The sequence below is a fragment of the Zalophus californianus genome, chromosome 14 (assembly GCF_009762305.2).
Source record: "Zalophus californianus isolate mZalCal1 chromosome 14, mZalCal1.pri.v2, whole genome shotgun sequence".
In the NCBI taxonomy this organism is placed as follows: Eukaryota; Metazoa; Chordata; class Mammalia; order Carnivora; family Otariidae; genus Zalophus; species Zalophus californianus.
The window spans coordinates 8,903,749-8,926,676 of NC_045608.1; the positions used below are offsets into that span (position 1 = coordinate 8,903,749).

A 22,928-nucleotide genomic window follows, 5' to 3' on the forward strand; every position below is an offset into this window, starting at 1 on the left:
ATTTTACCCACTAGTTTATAATGCTAGCTCTGCCATGTATTTGTGTAAGTCCATTCTATATTTGTGTGAATCTATTTCTAGGCTTTTAATTTTGTCCCCTGAGTCTATTTGTCTTTCTGCCTCACTGTCTTTATTATTATAGCTTTATAATTAGTCTTAATATCTGATAGGAAAAGTTCCCACACCTTATTATTCTTTGAATGTCCTGACTATTTTTGGCCCTTGCATCTCCATAAGAATTTTAAGATGGGCTTGTCCTGTTCTGTGAAAAACTTCATTGGGATTTTGATTGGAATGGTTTTAGATTTATTGATTTGGACAGAAATAACATCTTCACCACATTAAATCTTCCAGCCATGAACATGGGCTGTCTCTCTCTTTAGTCAAATCTTCTTTCATGGACATCTCAGATGGATGTGGCATTCTGTGGTATGTGTATTGGTCAGGGTCCCAGGAGAAAACAGATTCTCTCCCACCTCAAAAGAATGAAGATTCCTGATAAAGTAATTGGTGATCATAAAAAAAATTTAAGATAATGGTGTGCAAATTATAAGTGGCCTCTAAACCTATTTTCCAGAACTAATTCTGTAAACTATATGATATCGAATTTTCTTTAACTTTTTCCTAAGTACCACATTTTAAGCAGAGATGGGATTATTTCATAATCTATAGCCTATATTTATGTTCACTTTGCCTTATATCCTAGAGATCACTTCAACACATATAAATAACATTTACATTTCTTAATAATTGAATAGTGTTCTGTGGTAGGTCAGGGTCCCAGAAGGTACACTCAGCCAAGATTTGTAAATGAGACTATTTACAGAACCGTGGGAAGGAAAATATTGAGGCACCCAGATGCTTACAAGAGGAGGAGGCCATTTCCACGCCAAATCTGAAGGGGCGTGGGGAGGGAGAAAGCCTGGCCAGAGCAGGACAACTTGACCAGGACTGTGTCTGTAAAAGGACCCAATCACTGTCAGGACTGCAGTGAAGTAGGGAAGGAGCTGGGGAATAAGTACCCCAAATTTTCTCTCCTCCCACCTTCTTACCACTAAGCAGGCCCCCCATTGGCCAAATCTAACTGGATGCCAGAGAACAAGGGAGCCTGGGAAATAGAGTCCACAGAGGTCAGCTTCCTGGGGCACTGAGCTGGGGGAGAGTGAATGGGGAAGAGGAGCAAAAAGGAGAATAATCAGCACATTATGAATACACTGTTGTTTAATCTCTGACAGGAGTCAGGCAAAGGGAGCCTGTCCCTCTTGTGGTGTTCCTCTCCAGTTTGATTGGTCAATAAGTGTCGGCACGTGGGAAAGACTGCAGCTCTTGCTTTCTGGGCATCTGCTTTTCCACCCATTTTTCCTCCCCATAAGAGACGGGGCAAGCTCAAGAGCCCCAGGCCTGATGTGAGTGAACCTAGGTATCAGGCCTGGTTCTGCTCCTTCACAATCATTTGACCATTTCTCTCTCAGGACCTTAGTCTTTTCACCTGCAATTTGGGAATGCAGATCGCTGTCCCATCCATTGTGAGACCAAGAACAATGACAGCTGCTAGATATGGCACATTTACATAGTGCTTCACATAAATTAACTTCTTTAATCCTCATCATTTTGCACAATTATGAGCACCATTGTACACCTGAGCAAAATGAGGCACAAAGAGGTAAAATCACTTGCTCAAGGTCACAGAGCTTGTAAGTGGCAGAGCTGGAATTCATATCCAGACAGTCTGACTCCAGAATCTTGCTTCTAACATTATGCTAAAGATTTATTTATAAGCATCCAACAACCAGTAGGTGCTTAATAATTGTAAAGGTTGACAGCATTGTGTCAGGAGTTTTGCACATAAAGAATTGGTTGTTTAGTCCTTATAGTCAGTCACTCCAACCTCTGGATCTGGGACCTAACCATGGGCCCACCTCCAGAAGTACATCCCTGCAGGTGTCTGCCAGACGCTGCCACATCCCTTACTCTGCTCTGAGGGCTGTCTAATGCTTCCAGATAAATTTGGAGTCTCTAGTTGTCTTTCTCCCTGCCTGGCAGCTGCGGTGGGCAGTGCAGAGCTACCGAAGGACATTTTCTTTTGTTTCAGCTTTGATGCTGAGGATTTCGCATATCATTATGTTCATGGCTAAGGACCTGCCATTATCTTCCCTGGGATTCTTACACAGTTTATGAATTTCCTAAAAGATCTGGCTCTCTGTCTGCTTCTGCTTTCAGGATAGGCTATCTCAAACCACACTCGGCTTCCTCTGGGGTGGGGAGAGGGTGTCGTCTTTTCCATTATAATTTTTAAAATACTTATCTTGATAAGTGGATCTTTGAGACTCAGGAATCGACCAGGAACCTGCTTAAGTGTTTTTATATCTGCGCATGTGTGTGTGTTTGGGACAGGGAGTGTGCGCAAAGAACATGAAAAACTGCTTTTCACAAAAGTATTTAATATTTTAGTACTTTAGTTTTCGAATCCAAGGCTGATTGCTAAAAGAGTGTTTCCTGGTTTACCATCTTTCATTAAGGACCACCCATAATAATATCATTTCCCCAGCTAACTCTGTTTAGGGGGTAAACACTTAACTGCTTAATTCATTATTGCTGAGCTTGAGACGGTAACAGATGCCTTTGGAATATAAGCCCTCACATCTAATAAGGCACAGGCTCAAGATGCGCTTGGAATATGGTAGGAAGAGACGGCTGAAATTTATTTTGTGAATAAAGCAATAAGCCACTAAGCAAAGCTAATATGTTTCGGCCCAGGCAGAAAGACACGATCATTCAGTATTTATGTAGCAACCCGTTCCTCAGTGGGACTGCAAGTTTCTACCATTAAAATTGTCAGAATTCTTCAGAGACCCACTGCATTAAGTCATTTAAAAATATCACAGACTTAAAACAATCTGAATTATTGGATTTTCTCACTGCTCTTCGGTAAGCATGTTTGCTGTGGCAGTTTCCTGCTCGGTCAAAGCTGCAGCCTATGTCAGTCAGGAAAGTAGAAAAGTTCCATGCAGAATTTTTATTCCGAAGCCCAGTAGTCCTAACAGCTAAAACAAAGTCAGACATAAATTTTTTTCTTTTAGCTTTTTCTTTTGACATAATATTAAATTCCCAGAAATGTTGCAGGGAAAGTACAAATTTCTGTGTACACTTCATCTAGAGTCCTCAAGTGTAACATTTTGCAACATTTGCTATATCATTCTAGATAGATAGATATAAAACAAATATATGCATATTATTTTTGCCTGAACTGTTTGGGAATTAGTTGCAGACATGATGTCTGTCCCTTTACCCCTAAATACTTCACTGTGTTCTCTAAAAACTAGGCTCTTTTGTTATATAGCCACAGTACAATAATCAAAACCAGGAAATTAACATTGATATAATGCCATTATCTAATCTATTGACTTTATTCTAAATTTGTCATGGGCTCTAATTAATGCACTATATAGTAAAAGAAAATCCTGGGTCATATGTTTTAATCGGTTGTCAAGTCTCTTCTGCTTCCTTAATCTGGAACAGTTCCTTAGTCTTTCTTTGTGTTTAATGTGACATCGACATTTTTTAAAGAGAACAGGCTGTCTATTTTGTAGAATTCCCCTTCCACTTGGGTTTGTCTAATATTTCTTCACCATTAGATTCAGGTTATGTACTTTTGGCAGTAATATCACAGAAGTGATGTTGTGTCCTTCTCAGTACATTATATCAGGAGGTACACAATGTCAATTTATTCCATGACTGCAAAGTTAGACATAAATTTAAAATAATCTTAATCAAAACCTTGGTTTGTTAAAAATTGCTTTGAAGGGTTTCACACTCACTCCAGATTTTCTATTACAGGTCTTTAAAAAACAGACTCAAAGACAAGGAAGCTGCAAGCTTTACAGATGCTCAGGAGAAAATGTAGCCATTTAAAAAAAATTGCAATGTGATAGTTATGAAATTTCCCTAAATTCATTTTGCAGAATGAGAGCTGTAATTTAAACGTGAAGTTATCGAGAGCTGAGATAAACCACACATCACGTGCAATTTAATCTGGCAAGGAAACAGGCCACTCGGAATTGCTAACTAGGCCTAATTCATTACATCTTGGTGAATGCTGTACTTTTGGTCTTACGAGTCTTTCAAATTGTGCATTAATATATTTACCCAGGCCTCATGGAAAATGTATGGGGATGGTAACAGAAATACTGTACCCTTGCTTAAATCACATTACATTTTTTAAACAGCTCAAGTGATTGCTCAAAAAGATCACACCTTCTTCTGAAGCATTTATGAAACAATTATTTACATTACATTACAAACTTTAATTGCCTTGAAGCACGTGCTATGAGACACAAATATTGGAAAATCATCAAAAATATCCATCACGATTTTCTCTGCTTTACAACTCTTCTAAACTTTATCTTTTTTACAACCTTCTGTATTGATCTATTGTCCCAGACCAAGAGTGATGTCAGAAGTCCAAGCTGGGTCATAAAAAGAGAATATAATGTCCATTTGCTGTCTATAAAAGCAAATCTTTCGACCAGAGAAAAAGGGAGGAAATGTCCTTTTGGGGGGAGTGGGGAGGAGGGTGATGGGATTTGGCAGGGGACTGCCAGAGAGGAAGAGTGACCCCAGGGTCAGGAGTGGGGGTGGGGTAAGTGGGTTAGTGATGCAGGGTTTTAGGGGGTCTGAGATCCTCCTGGGGTTGGGATGTTGGGAGGGGACTGGGAACGTCTAGCTTGCACAGAGGCAAAAAGAGGGAAAAATGTAAAGGAAGAAACTTAGTCATCCCTATTGTCCAAGGTCAGAAATTGCAAAAGACTGTAACTTCCCTCTAGCTGGGCTAAAAGACCCTCTCCCAAAAGACAATCATAACAAAGGAGACTCATACTGCAACGGACCTGGGGTCCCCAGCTAGAAGGGCCCTCGAATAATAATGATGGTAACAATAGCAGAAATCTCTGTAGTTGTTGAGAATCCAAAGTCCCCACAGTAGGGCTACGGCCCCATCAACAGATCATAACAGTAAAAGCTAACCCATTCTACGCAAATAATAAAAGCCAACTCACTGCGGAGGTTAAAGTGCTCCAGAGATTTGGCTAAGGATTCCTTCCATTAATCGTAACAGTAAAAGGGCCTCCCATTCTAAAGTTATGAGGAGCCCTTATCATTAGACCCCCAAATAATAACAGTAATAAGAATTCCTATTGCGAAGGACCTGAAGCCCTCCTTCACCTCCTCGCCCCGCAAAGAACCCTGATCTCTGGCTAAGGCGCCGCTCCCCAATAATAACCATAACAATATAATGGCTTGGAAACTGCGCGCGGCAGTGGTGATATTTCCCACGACTCAGTGGCGCCCCCGGGCGGCTCCCACCCGCCCGCTGGCAGGCTCCCACACGCCCGCGGGCCAGCGAGTCTAAGCGGCCCTACCTGCGAGCTGCTACCCTGTGATCCGAAGCTTAGCTGGCGGAGGCGCGGTGGCAGCCCGAGGCACGTGTTGTGTGTCCTCTGATTGCAAAAGAAAAAAAAATGCATCGCAAACTATTAACTTTTTTTTAAGTATGCAATGCAGGGGGTGGGGGGGTAGACAGGTGCGAGGTGGGGGGGTGTTGGCGCTCCGCTCAACGGCCTCCCGCAGCCCCCCCTCCCAAACTTCCCTTTGCATTGATCAGCACGTTACGTCAGTATTGATAAGTTTGCAAAAAGCCAAAGTCAAGTGCAATCGCGCGGCACACCGACCCCGGACTTGGGGGGGAGATGCAGCGAGCGCTCCGCGGGCCCGGGAGCCGGCTGCAGGCAGGGCAGCGGCGGCGCCGTCGCCTCTCGAGGAGGCTGCCTCCCCCACACCCTCCCCTCCCGCCCCATCCCCGGCCGCCTCCCCCGGGCGGGCGCCGAGCTCCCCGCCCGGCGCGCTCCGCCCGCGCCCTCCGGGGGTCGGGGGGGCGCACGGCTCCCGGGCCCGGCGGCGGCGGCGGCGGCGCGGCAGCGCCGAGGGGCAGCGGGTGGCAGGAGGCCGGGGGACGCCCAAAGGGCCCCGGGCAGCGGCGCTCAGGGCCCGGGCGGCCGGCGGCGGCCCCGGGGCTGGGGGGAGTCCAGCCCGGATATTGAGTGCAGCCATTGAGAAAAGCCAAACTCTTGTGTGTGTGCGTCTCGAATAGCCCCCAAGATGGCCGCCAATGTGGGATCGATGTTTCAATATTGGAAGCGATTTGATCTACGGCGACTCCAGGTTAGTGCGGGCAGCGCCGGCCGCGCGGCCGTGGGGAGCCCTGGGGCGCGCCCTGGGCGCATTGGGGAGGTCCCCGGGAGGGTGGGCGGGCGCCCCGGGGCGGCGGGCGGCGGCTGCTAGGGCTCGCTGGGGCTCGGCTGCCCGCTGCCCATCGATAGGTATTAGGAATTGATCTCGCCGCTGCTCTTTGTTCGGTTCAATCATCGATTAGCCGCCGCGACCATGGAGAAGCGCTAGTGAGCCCTCGGCCCGGGGAGCGAGCCGGCGGGAGAACGGCCGAGCGAGGCGCGGGGAAGGCAGGGGCTGCGGTCCTGGGCAGGGGGCTGCCGGCGGGACCCCCGGAAGCCCCCCTTGCGCTGCACTTTGCGCGCCTCCCAACTTCGCGGCGCCCGGGGAGGCCGCGGAGCGCGCCGCGTGCCTGTCCGCGCCCGGCTGGGGCTTGGGCGAGGGAGGGAGGGAGCTGGTGGGTAGGGAGGTGGAGGAGGAGGAGGAGAAGGGAGGAGGAGGAGGCTGCTGGGGTTGGCGTGGAGGCAGCTCCGCGCCCCGCCGGCCGCCGGCACCTCCGCCGCCGCCTGCCTGGCTGCGCAGCCCGGACGCGCCGCCACCCAGGGGCCGCCGCTGCCGCCGCCCCAGCTGCCGCTGCCACCATCGCCGGACTGGCCGCCTGCGCCGGCAGACCTCTCCTCGGCCCGGGTTCTTGGGGTTCGTCTTTGCTTCTTTCCTTTACCCCCCCTTCCACCCTCTTTCCAAGTCCAAATGGGGACAGGCGGTGGAGATGGGCCCGGGGCGCGCGCAAGTTTGCGCTGCAGCCTTGGGGGCTGTGGAGAGCCTGGAGCTGCGCAGAGCAGGTGACTCCCGGATCTCGGGCCCATGGGAACTTTTAAACTGGAGATTCCCTTGCTGTCTTCTGTCCCCTGCTTTCCCTCCTGCCACTCCCCTCTTTTTTTTCTCTCTCTCTTCTTTCACTCTTTCCCCAGGGCTACTCCCTCCCAAACACCAGCACTTTATCCCCCACTCCACCTTTCTGTGGGAGTCTGTATGTCTCTCCTAGATTTGGGGGTGTTCTCTGCTAATCCCCTAGGAAGTGGGACTGGGGGTGGAATCTCAGAGAACACCCGCTGGAGGTACACTTCTAGGCTCTATATTTTCTGGGGTGCCCCAGGACGCTCCTGCCAAGTCCCCCCAAATCTGGAGTCTTGCAAAGTCTCGGCAGGCAGTGGGAGGAAGGGGCGGGGAAGTGTTGTTGAGAACCAGGCGATTAGAACATCCTGCCTTGGCCTTGACGTTCGCTGAAGTGAGAGCCTCAGTCTGGAGATAAAAAGGGACACACTTATTTCTTTTTTGAAAATCCACCTGCAGATCTCCTTAAGTTTCTTCTGATAAGTGGTTCCTATACCTTCCTCCTCTTGGCCACTTCCCAGCCCCCTCCTTCCTAACCCCCCATTCCCCACTCGTCCCCTCCCCCAGCCATTGAACTGGAGAGAAAATCGGGGCACTCAGGCATGCAGTTAATAACTGCAAGTGCCTTGCAATTCCAGGTCCTCACTCGAGTTGGGGCTACAGTTTGGTGGCCAGCTGAGGCGGGCCAGGCTGTGAGCTGTGCTTGCCCATTTAAATGATGCTAAAGTGGCCTTTCTGGAAGAGTGGGGGGTGTGTGTGGGAGGGAGGGAGGGGGGAGAGAGAGAAATAGAGAAAGAGGAAGAGGGGGAAAGAGGGAGTTGGGCAGCCACATTGGGCTTGGCACGAAGGCCAGTGGTAATCGTATTCCCTGCTAATGTTTGTAAATGAGACCGGGGCACGGCTGGGGGACAGCGTCTTTATTTATGATTGATGTTCTGTAACATAAGGAATGACAAGAACGTGGCAGACAAGAGGAGAGGAACCAGAAGGGCTGGCTAAAGCCCTTTGCAGGGTCCTATTGTTATTCTGGGCTGGAGAAAATTTCCGCGTGGAGATTTACAGCGCTGGTATTTGCTCCCGGTTGGCCAGAATGTCAGTTAACACAATTTTCATTAGATAACTCGTTTTCAATCCAGGGAGCTCGGGCTGCAGTGGGGAGGGGTGGGTAGTGCTGGGGCTGGGTGCTGAGGGGGTGGGTGCGGCTCCCAGGGGGCCGATTTCTGAAGTGGGGGAGGGGGCTTGAACCTCACTCGCTTCCTTTTCCAGCTCTGGGGTCTTTTGTGGAGCTGTTGAGGTCACCCAAATCTTGATTCCATTTGGACTCCCATTGATCTAGGAACCCTTTGTTAGGGTTTTAGAAGATGCTGAGGTGGCTGAGGTGGGAAAGCTTTTGAACTGGAAACGATGAAGGTGGGAGGATGGAGAGTCTTGTGCAGGTGAAGGGGAAATGGGGCCAACACCCCCGCCCTCACAGGGTGAGGGTGGTGGTGTTTATTAAGAAAATGGCTGGTGTGTCTGGCACAAAAGGAGAAGGCTCTCAGGGAAGGGGGTAAGCTCATTTACATGGATATTAAGTGTGTGGGGGGGTGTCCCTGAGGGAGTTTGAAAGGCTGCACACTTCTAGAGAGCAGAGAAATAAACATGGCAGCCGGAGCCGCATGCAAACATCGAGACCCTCACATCTGCCACAGTCCCCACCCTCATCCTGAAATGTTCGGTGGCTCCCCTGCCCAACAGGCCTGCAGCTTCGCTCCATATTCTCACTGATGGCATTTTTGTTGGAAACGGATTATGAGCCTAAGCACTTTCACCCGGGATCATCTCTTGTGCATAATGCTAATGACTCCTACGCCACACTTTTATTTTCATGTTTTTCCCTTCCCACTTTCCTCTTATAGGGGAGGTAACCAGAAAGGAAAACTTCTGCTGGCTTGTTCTGAGATCCCGGTAGGAGAGGCGGGCCCCCACCCCAGGCCCTGTGCAGGCCGAGAGCTTTGAGCCCACTCGTCACGCGGCCCAGCTGCCTGTGAGTGTGAGGAGGTGTGTGGCTTCAATTCTTGGTTGTTCAGGTTGAGTGGTTTCTCGAAGCCTGGTTGCTGAGTGTTAAAGTGGCCGAGGCAGCAAAGGCGGCCTGTGTCCCCAGGCCAGACCATGCTGCTGACGCCACCCCAATTCTGGCAAGAAAGGTGACCTTGTACCACCCCAGCATACAGCCCTCCGGAAGTATGTATTTTTTCAAATATGGAAGCAGTCCAGTTATTCCTTCCAGCGCCGTCTCGGAACACAGCAGGGCCGTTTTCCTAGGATGGAAGTCAGTTGGCAAGTCTTAACAACTTGTGGCTGATGGTAAAGATGTTCTGACATGTGGTACCCTATTCCAGGACCCCCAAAACTGCTTCTCCTTTTCTTTTCTCTTTTTTTTTCTCTGCTAGTAGCAGTCCAGGAAATGAGAAATAAAATTCCATCCTAAAGATAATGCTGGGCATATTTCATTTGGTTATAAGATTGCTTTATGGTGAACATTACTAATACAGTATTTTTTATGGCTTTTCTGTGTATAATCATTGTAACTGGATTAATACCTTTATGATCTTCTTTTTCTGCTTTACTTTGCCACTTTTTTAATGATGCTCTAGGTCCAGTGTCCTGTGCTATCTTTTTAATTTTTTTTCCTTTAAGAGAGCTAATCAAGCTAACCAAGAGTTGAGGGTATCTAGTTGAAATGAGGGTGCCCAGTCCAAATTCACATCTGTGTTTCTTGGGAGGAAAGAAGTTGGCTGGAGGGACCACATAGTACAAGTTTTGGAGGAAGAGGCAAATTCTGCTTAGGGTTTGAGTGTTCAGGGAGGAAGAGCAACAGGGCAAGCAAGAGAGGCTGGACTTTTTAAAGGAGTTTGGAGAAACTTTTGGGAAGATGCGCATGGGAGATGGTGCCTGATGGAATGTTTTTGCCTGCTCAAAGTTTAGAAAGAGCGTGGATGTGATTAAAATATTATAACCTTATGATATTCTGAAGTGCATAAATTTTTACATATCAGCCACAGAGAGTTTAGACATCCATTAGAGCCTCTGACAGCTTGACTTATCTAAATGTGCTATCATTTAACAATGTGTCAAAATTCCTCTTTCTATAGATGACAGCAGTAAATAAGCTATCAGCCCTGTTGGCGGAATCCTAACTTTGGAAACTTCGCAGTAATAGAAATGCTGCTGGGGAGGGGAAACATGAGCAGACCGGGCTTGCCATAGCTGGGGGCCATGAGACAGGTTGGCATTAGGCAAGGGCTGTGGGTGGGTCCGAGGGGGGAGGACAAGGAGAGGTGGGGGGCACAGGGCGTGAGGGGAGATTTCGACAGCAGCTCTGTGAATAAGACCAAACAATTGGTTGGCCCCTTGGACCCTTACAAATCCAGCCAGTGGGTGAGCCCATTCCATCTTCCTTTCCCATTCGTTGGAACCCACACCCTGTAGGCTTTTTTTTGCAGAAGGAGCTAGAAACAGGTGTTAGAGAATTTATTTAAAGAACCCAGCAGTCTTTTCTGGGCATCCCAAAATTCTGATTTCTCAACTCGACAGAAATTGCTTCCCCAAGATGGGCTCTCTCTTTGCTAGAAGAAAAACAAGCACTGTCTCATCTCTGACTGCCTTTGCTATTGGAGATCTTGAAGTTTCTTTTATAAATACCTGGGTTCACTGTAGAAAATTGAGAAACCACAGACAAGCCTAAAGAAGTAAATAAGCATCTCATTGGGTTGTTTCAGATGAGCATGGTGCTATTTTGACCAGAGGGAATAGCTTTTCTAGTGGTGGTGGTGGTTTTTCTTTTATTCCTTCCTTCCTTCCTTCCTCCCTCCCTCCCTCCCTCCCTCCCTCCCTCCTCCCTCCCTCCCTCCCTCCCTCCCTCCCTCTCTCCTTTCCTTTCTTCCTCTTCTCTTCCTCCTCCTTCTGGCTCTCTCCTGTTAAAAAGAGGATTCTGTCTTTGGACTGGACATTGTGTCATAATAACCTTTCTTCTGGTAGATGGGATAGTAAACATGAGCACCTTGGCTGGTGCTAAATTTAGTTCTGGATGTTGGTGGACATGGCTGTCCAGAAACTGGTTTTCTCTGCTGATTCCTGAAAGGCTGAATTTCTGGTGGCTTTCAGTTATCTAATTCAGAGGCCAAGCCTGGCAGAGGTTGAGTGTGGGAAGGGGACTCAGGTGGTGGCTTGCCTTTGTTCCTGGTTTTGGAATTCAGGATACACTCTCCTGTTTGATTTTTCTCGCTGGGGTGTGCTTTTTACTTGTGACAGTGGTTTATATTGCATGTGTCAAGGAAGGTGGAGGTAGTTGGCAGAGGGAGAAGGCCCCAGGAGCTCTTGTCAGTGTAGGCTCTGGCACTCCTGGATGAACCATCCAACATCCTAAGTCTCCTGTTTCTTAATCCATCACATATGCCAGTTGTGCCCATCTGGTTTGCCATATCGGGTTGTTGTAAAGGTGAAGGAAGCTGACGTACTTTGAGTGACAGTTAAATGTATTGTCTTCTAATGACCTTGGGACCCACTGTGGTGGTGATGGGGGGGGGGCTTTTGACCTTTTAAGCAGTTTTTGAGACAAGAAATTATGTCCAGGATGGAGTTCTTGGTTTCTAAGCCTTGATGAACCATTCACAGAAATGGCTTGTAGTGTTTTGTAGGACCTGGACAATATTCCCATTATATGTAGATTAAAATCCTAAGTCCTTTCCCCTAATAGCAAGGCTCCACAGTATCTGTCCCCCTATTATCTCTCTGGCTTCATCTCCAGCCTCTCTCCCCCTACTCACTCTGCTCCAGTCATAATGGCTTTCTTTTTGTCCCTTAACCACATTGAGCACATTCCTACCTCAGGGCCTTTGCACTTACAGTTCCCACCACCTGAGTGAGACTCTTTCCCCCCAGATCCTCCCCTGGCTGGCTCCTTCATTTCATTCAGTCTCAGGAGACCACTCAGCCTAAAGAGAGCTAAAGAAGCTTCTACAACCTCTGGTATTCTTTAATATGCAAGTGTGCTTCTGTGTCTCTAAGGAAAGTGTTTCCGCACGGGTTTTGACCTCAGAACCTTCTCTGGGTGTGACATCTCTAGACACTCTAGGAAACCATCTAGATCTGCCATCAGAGGTAGCAAACGTTCTATGAAAAGTCAGATAATGATATACTTTAGGCTTTGTGGGCCATGTGGTCTCTGTAAGTCCTCCATTCGGCCCCTGTAGCATGAAAATGGCCGTAGACAGAATGAACAGGCATGGCTGTCTTACCGCCAGACTTTACAAAAAACACTCAGAGACCTAGACTTGGCCTGAGGGCCAGAGTTTGCTGACCCTGGTCCTCTGGTTTTATGTGACGGCTGTCATACAGGCTGTGGCATGGCTGAAGTTTTTCACTTTTAAGAGCATTAAGGTGGATCAAAGTTAATTCGAGAAACTTGTTCTTTACTCTTTACCTCAAGAGGGAAGTACGAGGAACCAGGACGGTGAGGGGCCTTTGCCTGGCTTCTAATCCTGGTACTATCACCTACTAGCTGTGTGACATTGGATGGGTCACTTAACCTTTCTGAGCCTTGCTGTCCTTCTTTTTAAATGGGACTAATATTTTTTTTAAGATTTTATTTATTTATTTGACAGAGAGACACAGCGAGAGAGGGAACACAAGCAGGGGAAGTGGGAGAGGGAGAAGCAGGCTTCCCGCTGAGCAGGGAGCCCAATGCGGGGCTCCATCCCAGGATCCTGGGATCATGACCTGAGCTGAAGGCACTTAACAACTCAAACACTTCATGACTGAGCCACCCAGGCGCCCCTAATTGGGACTAATAATAGTCTCCACCTTTTAGGTTGTTGTTGAAGATTAAAGAACTCTGAACATGAAGGTGCTTAACACAGTACTGGGCACCAGTTACTGTTCTGCAAGTGCCTTGCTGCTTATTGTTGGTAGTATTTTTAGCTTGTAAGACAGGGGTGAAAAACCAAATAAACAGCAGTTCCTAAAACTTGCTGGGCTTGCAAGCTGTTTCAGAGATTTCTGGGCAAGTTTTCTCTTCTTTCTTTCTCTGTTGGGGACTCACTATTTTAATACATTACTAATATTGTATATAATGTCTTATATTTTGGGACCTGTGACCACAGAGGTTGCAGACTAGGAGCTGTGTCTGACCCACGGATGTGTCCGTTTAAATTAGTGCAATATCTAAAAACACTTTTGTGTAAGTTGTCAGTATTTAAAACACAGGAGATGTTACCTATGAAATCCAGATGTCCGCTGTCCCTTATGAATGAAGAGCTCTGGCCACACTGGGCAGGGAGTGAAGACCTGGGGAGGGCATGCCAAGCAGAGGGAAGAGCCAGTGCAAAGGGCCTGAGCTGAAGCTCTCCAGTAGATCAGGCCAGCTGTAGGGGTCATCAGGCAGGTCACGAGGAAGGTGGATGTCAAGGCCGCTGGCAGCTTTTCTCTAAGTGCCTAGTGTCAGAAGAGGCTGTACTTTCAGAAAAAATGAAAGACCCTTGACCAGCTCCATGAAGATACAGGATTAGGAGGGCACAGAGCCTGCTGTTTCTGCTTCTTAGTGGCTCAGGCACCCCCAAAGCGGGCCTGTGGCTGCCTCTCCTTCCTTTCCAGTTCCTTTACTACCATTCCCCTCCCCCGTACTCCCCCCACCTCTGCCGTCCTCCATTTCGGCCAAGTGAAACAGCAATTCCAGGATACGCATTTGTCATTAAAGAGAAAGAAAGAAAGAAAGAGAAAATCAATCCTTTGGCCTCTTTGGCCCGAGCTGGTCGTCTGCCCGAGACGCCCGGAGCCGAGCAGTGCTTAAGACTCTCCGAGCCGCCGTTGCTCAAACTGGATGGGGTGAATGGCTCCCCGGGAACCATTATGGTCGATTGACTTGTTCAACCAGCTGTTTGGAGCGTGGGTGCTGCGGGCGGGGAGACCACAGGGGTCACCAGGTGGCCTGGTCAGGAGCAGATTGCCCTGGGCAGGGTGGTCACTCAGAGGCCACTCTGCTGAGAGCATATATTTGGGGTACCTGTTGTCTGTAATGAGCGCCCATGGGTCTAGGTGTCTGAGGGGGTGTGGCATGGGCTGCAGAATCCAGCCTTGCACCCTCCTTCTCCCGGAAACATTTAGTGTGGACTCTGGAACCAGGTGGCCTGGGCTCAAGTCTCAGCTCTGCCACTTACCAGCTGAGTAACCTTGGATAAGTCACTTAACTTCTCTGAGCCTTGGTTTTCTCAAATGTAAAATGGGGATAGTAGTAGGTATCACTTCCTTAAGGATTGTTGTAAGGATTAAGTGAGTTAATGCATGTGTGAAATGCCGAGATATCTGTGCCCAGCATGTATAAGCTCCATATAATGTTAATAATTGCTGTCGTCCTCCACCCTACAAGTGTATATTTATCCATTCATGGTATAATTAAGAATTATAACTAATAATTATATAAATAATAATAATTAACAATAAATAGCATAAATATTATAACCAATAATGATACACTGGAGATGTCATGGTGAACAAAGAAGGCAAAGTGACAGCTCTCACGGAGCCCGGAGACAGTGGGGAAGGTGGATGCATGGGACAGACGGCTGTGTAGTCGCGTGCTGGGATTAAATTCTGAGATTCTGAGATTCTTCCTGGAAGCAGTGACCCTTCAGTGAGATCTCAAGGACGAGGTCAGGGAAAAGCTTCCCAGTGGAGGGAATAACATGTGCTAAGACCCTGAGGTAGATGGAAGACTAGTGTGTGTGAGGAACTGCAGGAAGGCCTCGAGGCTAGGCTGCACGCAGATTCTGAGTGGGCTGGTGGACCCACCCCCATCCTTACTCTTGTCATATGTCAACTGGAGGGTAAGGGTGGAGAATAAAATAAGATGTTGCTGAGCACATGTGTGGCTCAGAGTGAATGCTTTGTCAGTGGACACTATGTAAATAGTCAAGCATTGTGAAAGCTTTGGGTATTGCTTTTATTTTTTTAACTAGATATTCAGCCCAATTCTTTGATCTGTTGCAAAATGCCTCCTCCCCACCCAAATCTCTCGTTTCTATCTTGTGATTATTCACAGGGCAGCCAGGATTCAAATCCCAGCTCTGCTCCTCTGAGCTGTGTGTCCTGGAGCAAGTTATTTCCCCTGAGACTTGCTTCCCCTCTGTAAGATGCGTATGGTAACGGTACTTTCCGGTGGTGCCATGAGAGTGCACCTTGCAGATCCCTGACAGTAGGAAGTACGATCGGCTGGTTCCCCGGATGCTGTTCTTGGAGATCCAGCCCCAGCCAGGGACTGAGTGCAGGTCTAAAGCAGACCTGTTCCTGGGATACACCGGACTCCTCTGGTGGCTCCAGACTCCTCAGCAATCTAAGACACTTCTACCAACCAGCCTTCCACCTTTCCTCCCTTCCCCGTCGTCTTCTCTCTGGCTCCTTCCCACAGGCAGAGGCATTGACCTGATAAACCTCTTTACCTATTAGTCCTGCCTTCACGTCTGCTTCTTGGAGGACCACAGTCTCCAGCAGGAAAGGTGAAATGAGATTTGGATGTCTACCTAAGGTACCCAGTGCTCAGGAAGTGCTCATTCTAGGTCCCTGCTCTGTCTCGGGAGCCTGGGGAGCTGTCAGTCTGAGCATTGCCTCTTCCTGGTTGCTTGTTCTGACTTGGCCCACAGGCCCTGCGTGATTCATCCCCCTTTGTCGTCCTGCCATTGTCTCTCCCTCTCATCTCCTGCCACTCTCCTTTAGTCAAGCCCCTCTGACCTCTTCACTGTTCTGTGACCATGTCAAGCTCATTCCAGCCCCAGAGCCTTTGCACTTGTTCCCTCTGTGTGAGAAACACTTTCCCAGTTCTGTCTCTTTCGTTGAGCCCTCTGCTTAAATATCACTTCTTCAGAGAGGTCCTCCCTAACCTGTGCTTCCAAAATAGCCTTCCCCCATCTCCTTAACCCCATCTGCTTTATCTGATGTGATAATGTGTATTTATTTGTTGTTCCTTTACTATCTGCCTCCCTCCCTGGGGAGGACAGGGACAGAGTAAGTTCTCAGTCAGTGTTTGAATGACTGAGTGGACGAATGCCACAGAAGGGGTGAGGTGGGGCAGCAGCCTTGACTCCACCTTGGGGAGTGGCCCTGGGGGACCCAGCCTCTTCTAGAACCCCAGCTGCTTCACCCATCACTGGCTCTTGAAAGTTGCCCACTCCTCGCCTGGGAATTGAGCACAGGCCTCAGGCCCGCAGTGAACGAGGGTTTATCTTTAGCTCCGTCAGTCTCGCTTTAGAAACTGGTGACCCCAATTCCAGCCTGGGAGGTGGCTCCCATCCTAATTAATAAATCCATTAATTAATTGCCGGCAGGCTGTGGACCATTAGCAGTGGTTTGGTGGCCTCGGTCACAGACAGCTCAAAGCAGATCCCTGCAGCCTGTAGGACAACTGTTATGGGGGACACAAAACAGCCAGTTAACGTTTTAACCCAGAAGACATAGCTCTTCCAATGCCTGGTTCATAAAGCCTACCTGATCAGCCCAGCAGGCATCAAAAAGGCACCAAGGTCTCTGAACAGTGGCCCCAGAGTTGGTGGGGGGTTCCTTCTCAGCGTCTCCCAAGACCCCTACTTTATAATCAGGTGGGAGGCCAGGACTGAAGTCTCCGGTTTCCTTCTGTGGCCAAAGGACCCTGTCTGGGCCTCAGGTTCTCTATGTAAAATGGAGCTTCCCTGGGTTGTTGAGACAGGTCGTTTGTTTATTCACTTCATGCACATCATGCAGCACCTGCCGTGTCAGGAGCAGCATGAAGTGTTGGGACTTGGCAGTGGACAAAACAAGCCAGTCCCTGCCCTCATAAAACTCCGACTTTATAATTGTTTGGAGATAGAAGTACTTTTCTTTAAGGGTCTGAGAAGTAAAGAGGGACAACCCGGTACAAACACTTAGCCTAGGGCTGGGCACATTGTAAGCCTTTCTGAAATGGTGACTGTTATTAATCATTATCTTTATTAACAACAACAATAATTATAATGTGAATTTCAAGTGCCCTGAGAGCAACCCCTGAAAGGATCTGAGCATGGGCGTGGGGCAGTCAGACCTCACTTTGGACCCTGGCCCTCACCTTGGACCCTGGCCTTACTGTTTCCTAACTGGGAAGCCCTGGGCACCTCATAAGACTTTTCACAACCGTAGTTTGCTCATGTGTAAAATGGGAATTAAATATAGCTTCTACCTCACAGAGACATTGTGAGGGTTTGATGATGTGACACATGAAGGCCCTTAGCACAGGGCCTGGAACATGGTCATTCCCAGGAAACAGCTGTTATGATCTTTATTATTATTGTTGTCATCATTGTTGGTTGTTATTCACTTCCTGGGCCTCACTGGCCAGCAGCTAGGTAGAGTAGCTCCTTGTAGAGAAGCACTGGATAGGTCAGGCCCCTCCAAATGCTGCCTGGCTGGCCTTAGCAAGACTAGGCTTGGCTTTTGCAGGCTTTGGAGCCTCAGAAGGGAGGCCTGGCAGTTCTTTAACAAGTATCTGCTGAACCTTTATTGCATGCTAGATGGTATTCAGAGCCCTTAACAAACAGTATCTCGTTTAATTTTCACAATAACCCAGGAAGGGAAAACTACTACTGTCCCATTTTACAGCTGAGCAGACTGAGGCACAGAAGGTTAAGTCCAAGGCCACATTGCCAGGAAGCAGCAGAGTCGACTCAAACCCAGGACCCAGGTCTTTTGTCCATCTGTGTACCAGCTCTTGACCTGCCAGTGACCAGAGGTACCTCTTCCAGAGCCCATCCCCCCAGTTCTGCCCCACCCCCCCACCCTGGGGTTCCCCATCTGTAGTCACTACGCTTGTAATTTTTCTTTTTTTTTTTTAAACCTCTTAGAACACCTTACCACTGTCAACTCATGGAAATGAATCCAGGTCCACAAGCCTGAGAGGCATGGGTGGGGTGGGGGGGAGGTGGGGATTTATTAACAACACAAGAAAGATTCCCTTTTCCTGGCCTGGAAAATGAGGGCCACTTGGCCATCCATCCCCAGCCCGCCCGCTGGAGTGCAAAGCCGCGTGCCGCGCCCTGTCGTTGGGCCTGCGTTCCGCAAGATGGAATTCTCGGCCTGGGCTGATAATAAGCAGGTATTGATTGCTGCCTTGGTCATTATCAAGATTTATTTAGTCAATATGGCCTCCCCGGTCAATAAATTGTGTCGTTGATAAAGAAGGAAGGGTATAGACTTGTAGGCTTTATTAAAAAAGTTTTTTAGATTTTTTTTTTCTTTTAGCAGCTAAGTCCAGCCCACATTTCTGTGACCATATCAGCCACACTCTACATTTCGTATTTGGCTCCATAAGCTCTCTCCTTTCCTAGTAGAGCTTTCCCCTGTCACTCTGGTTTCTGGAAGCCAAGACTCAAGGCCATGGCTGGGTCTGGAATGGCCTCTGGGAGACAGATATGCCCTCACTTTTCTGTCTGCCCCCGAGTGCAGGCTGAGAGTCCACTCCCTGGCTGGTCAGTGCTCCACTCTGTCTTTTCGTTCTCACAACAACCTTTTGGAGTTTCCGCTAGTGTTACCAAGGCCCAGGGAGGTCCAGTCACTTGTCTGAGGTCACGCAGGACTTAAATCCAGTCTGGTCAGTCTTTGCAGTGAACCCGACATGTATGCAGCAAACAGCAAGTTTTTATTGAGCCCGTGCTATGGGTCCAAGACGGTGCCAGGTGCTGGGTATAGAGGGGCAGGCTAAACAAATAAATGTGTGATTCCAGAGATAGAACAGAGAAAAGAACTGACTGGATGCTGAAATCAAGGTGAAGGCGGCACCTGTTTATTTCAGGTGGGCATAGAGGGCCACACAGAGTAGGTGACATATAGGCTGAGACCTGAATGATGAGGAGCCAATGAGGCAAAGGTGAGGCAGAAGAAACTGCCTGAGGTGGGCGTCTGTTTGGCACATCTAGGAACTGAAGGAAGGCCAGCACGGCGTGGACAAGGTGGGCAAGGAAGGGAGGTCTGGGAGGGGATGAGGTCAGAGCAGGAAGGAGGCCCTTGTGAACCACGGTAGGGGGTTGGATTCTGTTGGATTTTGTTCTCAGGGAGGCTGGAAGACACTGATGGTTTGAAGCAGTGGAGAATTAGGATCCAGTGTATGTTTGGTTCCTACTGGGTTTAGCCTGATAGGGATCATTGGGGGAAGGGAGGGGATGTTTGGAAAACAGGTAAAAGAGTGCCTGTGACAAACTGATGTGTTATCTCTGCCCAGAGAGGGTCTTAGTGATGGGAAGGCTTTGGGCACACACGTGTTTAGAAGATCAGCACCATTCAGTGGTGGCGGATGGGAGAGGGTTGCATGGGGACAGGCCTGATGCTTCCCAGCATGGTGGCAGCCGCTCCTTCCCCTGTGCAAGTAGCCAGCTGGTGTGGGGTTTGGAGGCCTCTAAGTGGCAGATATGCAGTGAGCAAGGGGTGTTGTGTTCCCCTCCTCAGAAATAGAGTTGCTGCAAGGGGGGCCAGGGCTTGAGTTATGGTCTGAGAAGGGCTCTTTGCACCCTGGCCTTGTGGATCTGGTTTCTAGCGTTTCCCAAGTGTTGCTTGTGAGGAACGACCATGAACAGGTGAGGTGACCCAGACCATACGAGGGTGCTCTATCCAGCCATGTCTTAGGCTTCATATATGGAGATGCTGTTGGGCAGAAGAGGGGTTGGATGTCTACTTGAGGGATTATGGACGATGTGGTCTGGAATACAGAATAAAGAGGACTTTTCTCACTCTTGTTTTGTCCAATCTGTGAGCACCCATGTACTGGAAGTCTAGCAGGGACTGGGTGATCACCTGTCTACCATCCATCGAACATTCTTTCATCTCTTCATTCATAAGCTCACTCACCCATTTTTATCCATCCACTTGGCAGTTCATCCACCTACCTTTCTCTTCCTACTGACTCCATCCATCCATCCATCTTTTTGTCCACATCAACCCACCCACCCATCTATCCATTCATCCACTTAGCCACCTAGCAACCCATTATGCCCCATTCACGTCTCCCCTGGACTTTGGTCTCCAGTTTGCTTCCCTGTACCCCCTCCAGCCTCTCCCACTCTTTTTTGGCACATGGCAGCTAGTGAAATTATTAAAAACCTGTTAAGAATCATGGATAGCGGCTCCCCATTGCCTTTGGGGCAAAGGCCCCAATGTAATCTTCCAGGCTCAGCACTGCTGACCCTGCCCACCATTCTTGGTTTATAGTATTACAAGTCCTCTCTTTTCTTGTTGATCTTCCACCTAGTTGTTCTAACTACTGTTGAAAGTGAGATACTGAAGTTTCTATTATTGTTGGATTATTTATTTTCCCCTTCATTTCCATCAGTTTTGCTTCATGTTCCTGTTTTGGTGCTTTAATTAGTGTATGTATATTTTTAATTATTATATCTTCCTGATTAAATGACCCCTTTTGTCATTATAAATCTCTCTTTATCTCTAGTAATATTTTTGTTGTTGTTTTAAAGTCTATTTTGTCTAATATCTATATAGCCACTCCTACTTTCTAATGATTGCTGTTTGCATGATATATCTTTTTTCATCCTTTAATTTTCAATCTGTTTGTGTCTCTGAAGTGTCTCCTATGGGAAGCATATAGTTGGATCTTGGGTGTTTTTTTTTTTTAGTCCAGTCTGGAAAATCTGTTTTTTGATTAGATTTTTAATCCACTCACATTTAATATTATTATTGATAGAGTTAGACTTATGTCTACCATTTAGCTTTTTGTTTTTTATGTCTCATGTCTTTTTTTCCCTCTATTCCTCCTTCCTATCTTTTCTTGCGTTGAATGAGTATTTTCTCATGAAGCGCCTTTAATTTCATTAATGATTTTTAAACTGTTTTTTAACTATTCTTTTGAGTGTTTTTTTTTTTTTAGCAGTTGCTCTAGGGTTTACCATATACATCTTATCAGAATCAGCTTCAGATTTATACTAGCTTAATTCTAGTATGTTCTTTTTTTTGTTTTAATTTTTATTTAGTATGTCCTCTGTTCTTGACCTTGATCTTGAGCCACATTCCCAGGCCTTCCATGTTCCAGATATGTCTTCCTTCATTTTCCTCTGCATCACACCCCCTTGTACATGACCTGCTCCCCTCTGCTTGGGACACTCTTCCCACATATCTTTCTGTCTTACCCCTCTCCCCCTTTCCCCATAAACTCCTCCTCTACCCTGGAAACCTGTTCATTGCCATTTCCCTGGGGCAACTTTCCTCCCCCCACGCCCCACTCCCTGAGATGGTAGACCAAATCTCTTCTGTACTTAACCATGGCAGGTATCAGAGCTCTGTGGATTATTAGTTATGCCTTTCTCCTTGTGTGAACTCTAGGCTCCATGAAGGTACAGAGCAGCTTATCTCCAGAACCTGGCCGCAGAGAGGTGAGCATATAGTAGTAGGCTCTCAAAAAGTATCAGTCAGTTGAACAGAGATGGGTGTGAACGTAGTGCAATGATATTTATGCATTGACATGTGTACAACTGCATCTTTATGTGTCCATATTTTTGAGTATGTGTGTGGGTCTTTGCACATTTATGTGTGTCTCTGTCCTTGTGTGTATATCTTAGCATGTTTCTGTATGTGTGTGTCTTTGAATGTGTGTGTCTGTATCCACATGTAGGTGTCTCTGTGAGTGTGCTCATGAGTGTATCAGTGTGTGTCTATGTCCACAAATACATCTTATTGTGTATGTGCATACATTTGTGTGCTCATGCTCTCAGGTAAAATCTCCTTTCAACATCCCCTTGCCATGCAATTATTTTTTGACTTGTTTGATGTAGCATTTAATGATTTCCCCAAAGCCAAGCATGGCCCCCCAAGTATTGATCCTGCTGCAGTGGAGGTTACTCGGGGTAATGCAGGGCCAGCTGGCATAGGCTGCCTCCTCAGAATTGGCTGCTGTACCTGCCATGTCTCTCCCAGCCCCAACTTGATCCCTTAAAGTGAAAAACCCCAGGTTGGTAGTTTGGTGCAGGGGCAGAGGGGGGCCCCCCTGCCAGACAGATTGGCTCACCTCTCAGCACTGTGTGATGCAGCCAGAGGATCGCCCCTTTTCATGCCTCAGTTTCCTTATCTGTGAAATGGAGGCAGCACTAACGGTATGACCCCTCATGGGGTCATAGTGTGGAGAAAATGAGATAATCCACAGGAAGGGCCCAGCATGGAGTCTGGTGTGTTTCAGGCCCTCCATAAATGTTCTGTCATCTGATGTCTGCTTGCTCCCTGTTACCTCTTGCCTTGGCAGTGGGAGAGATGATTTCAGGCCATGGCATGGAGGCACATGATGAAGGAACTCTACCAGGGTCTGGTCCCCTTCCAAGTAACTTCTCTGAGGCTGTCCAAGGGCTGCTTACCTTCTCCAGGGAGAACAACATGCTAACCTACAGGTACTCAGAGTTCAGAGGCTTCCCCTAGTCATTTGCATTTCCCCAGTGGAGATGGGATTTTGCCCCAGGAGTTTCTGGCTTCTAGAAATCTCTCAGCTTCTTCCATAGTCTCCAGTCTCAGCTCTCTTTCTCCTGACACCTTTCCATCCTTCTTATCCCAGACTGCTGTGTTCTTCGCACTTCCCAGCCTCTGCATTTGCTGTTCCCTCTGCCTGGAACACTGTTCCCCTTTGCAGTTCTCTGACTCCTGCTAGGTGGGACACCATCCTCTCTTCCCTGCCGGGCTACCAGGTGATTCCCTGGCTCCTTGTTGGTCTCCGCCGTCAGATGGTGAGCTCCTTTCTCTACGTCACAGCAGTAGGAACTGGTGTGGCACTTGGTGAACACTGAATGCCTAGT

The 22,928-nt window shown here is 48.0% G+C and overlaps 1 protein-coding gene and 1 long non-coding RNA gene across 7 annotated transcripts in view; both read left to right on the forward strand.

The window, feature by feature from the left end:
* CUX2 (cut like homeobox 2) overlaps positions 1-22,928 on the forward strand; it is a 324,656-nt gene that overhangs the window by 58,979 nt on the left and 242,749 nt on the right. For 4 of the 6 annotated variants that reach the window (XM_027575565.2, XM_027575566.2, XM_027575569.2 and 1 more), the window contains exon 1: positions 6,018-6,216. The exons of the other annotated variants lie outside the window; for them this stretch is intronic. In XM_027575565.2, the coding sequence (XP_027431366.1) occupies positions 6,154-6,216 (63 nt within the window). In that variant the 5' untranslated portion in view covers positions 6,018-6,153. Of the gene's footprint in view, positions 1-6,017; positions 6,217-22,928 lie in introns of those variants that run through there. 6 annotated transcript variants of the gene reach the window in all.
* On the forward strand, positions 6,848-22,806 carry LOC113912471. The gene is made up of 5 exons (XR_003516837.1): positions 6,848-6,918; positions 18,154-18,247; positions 21,475-21,524; positions 22,388-22,529; positions 22,691-22,806. It is a non-coding gene; the product is annotated as an uncharacterized LOC113912471 (long non-coding RNA).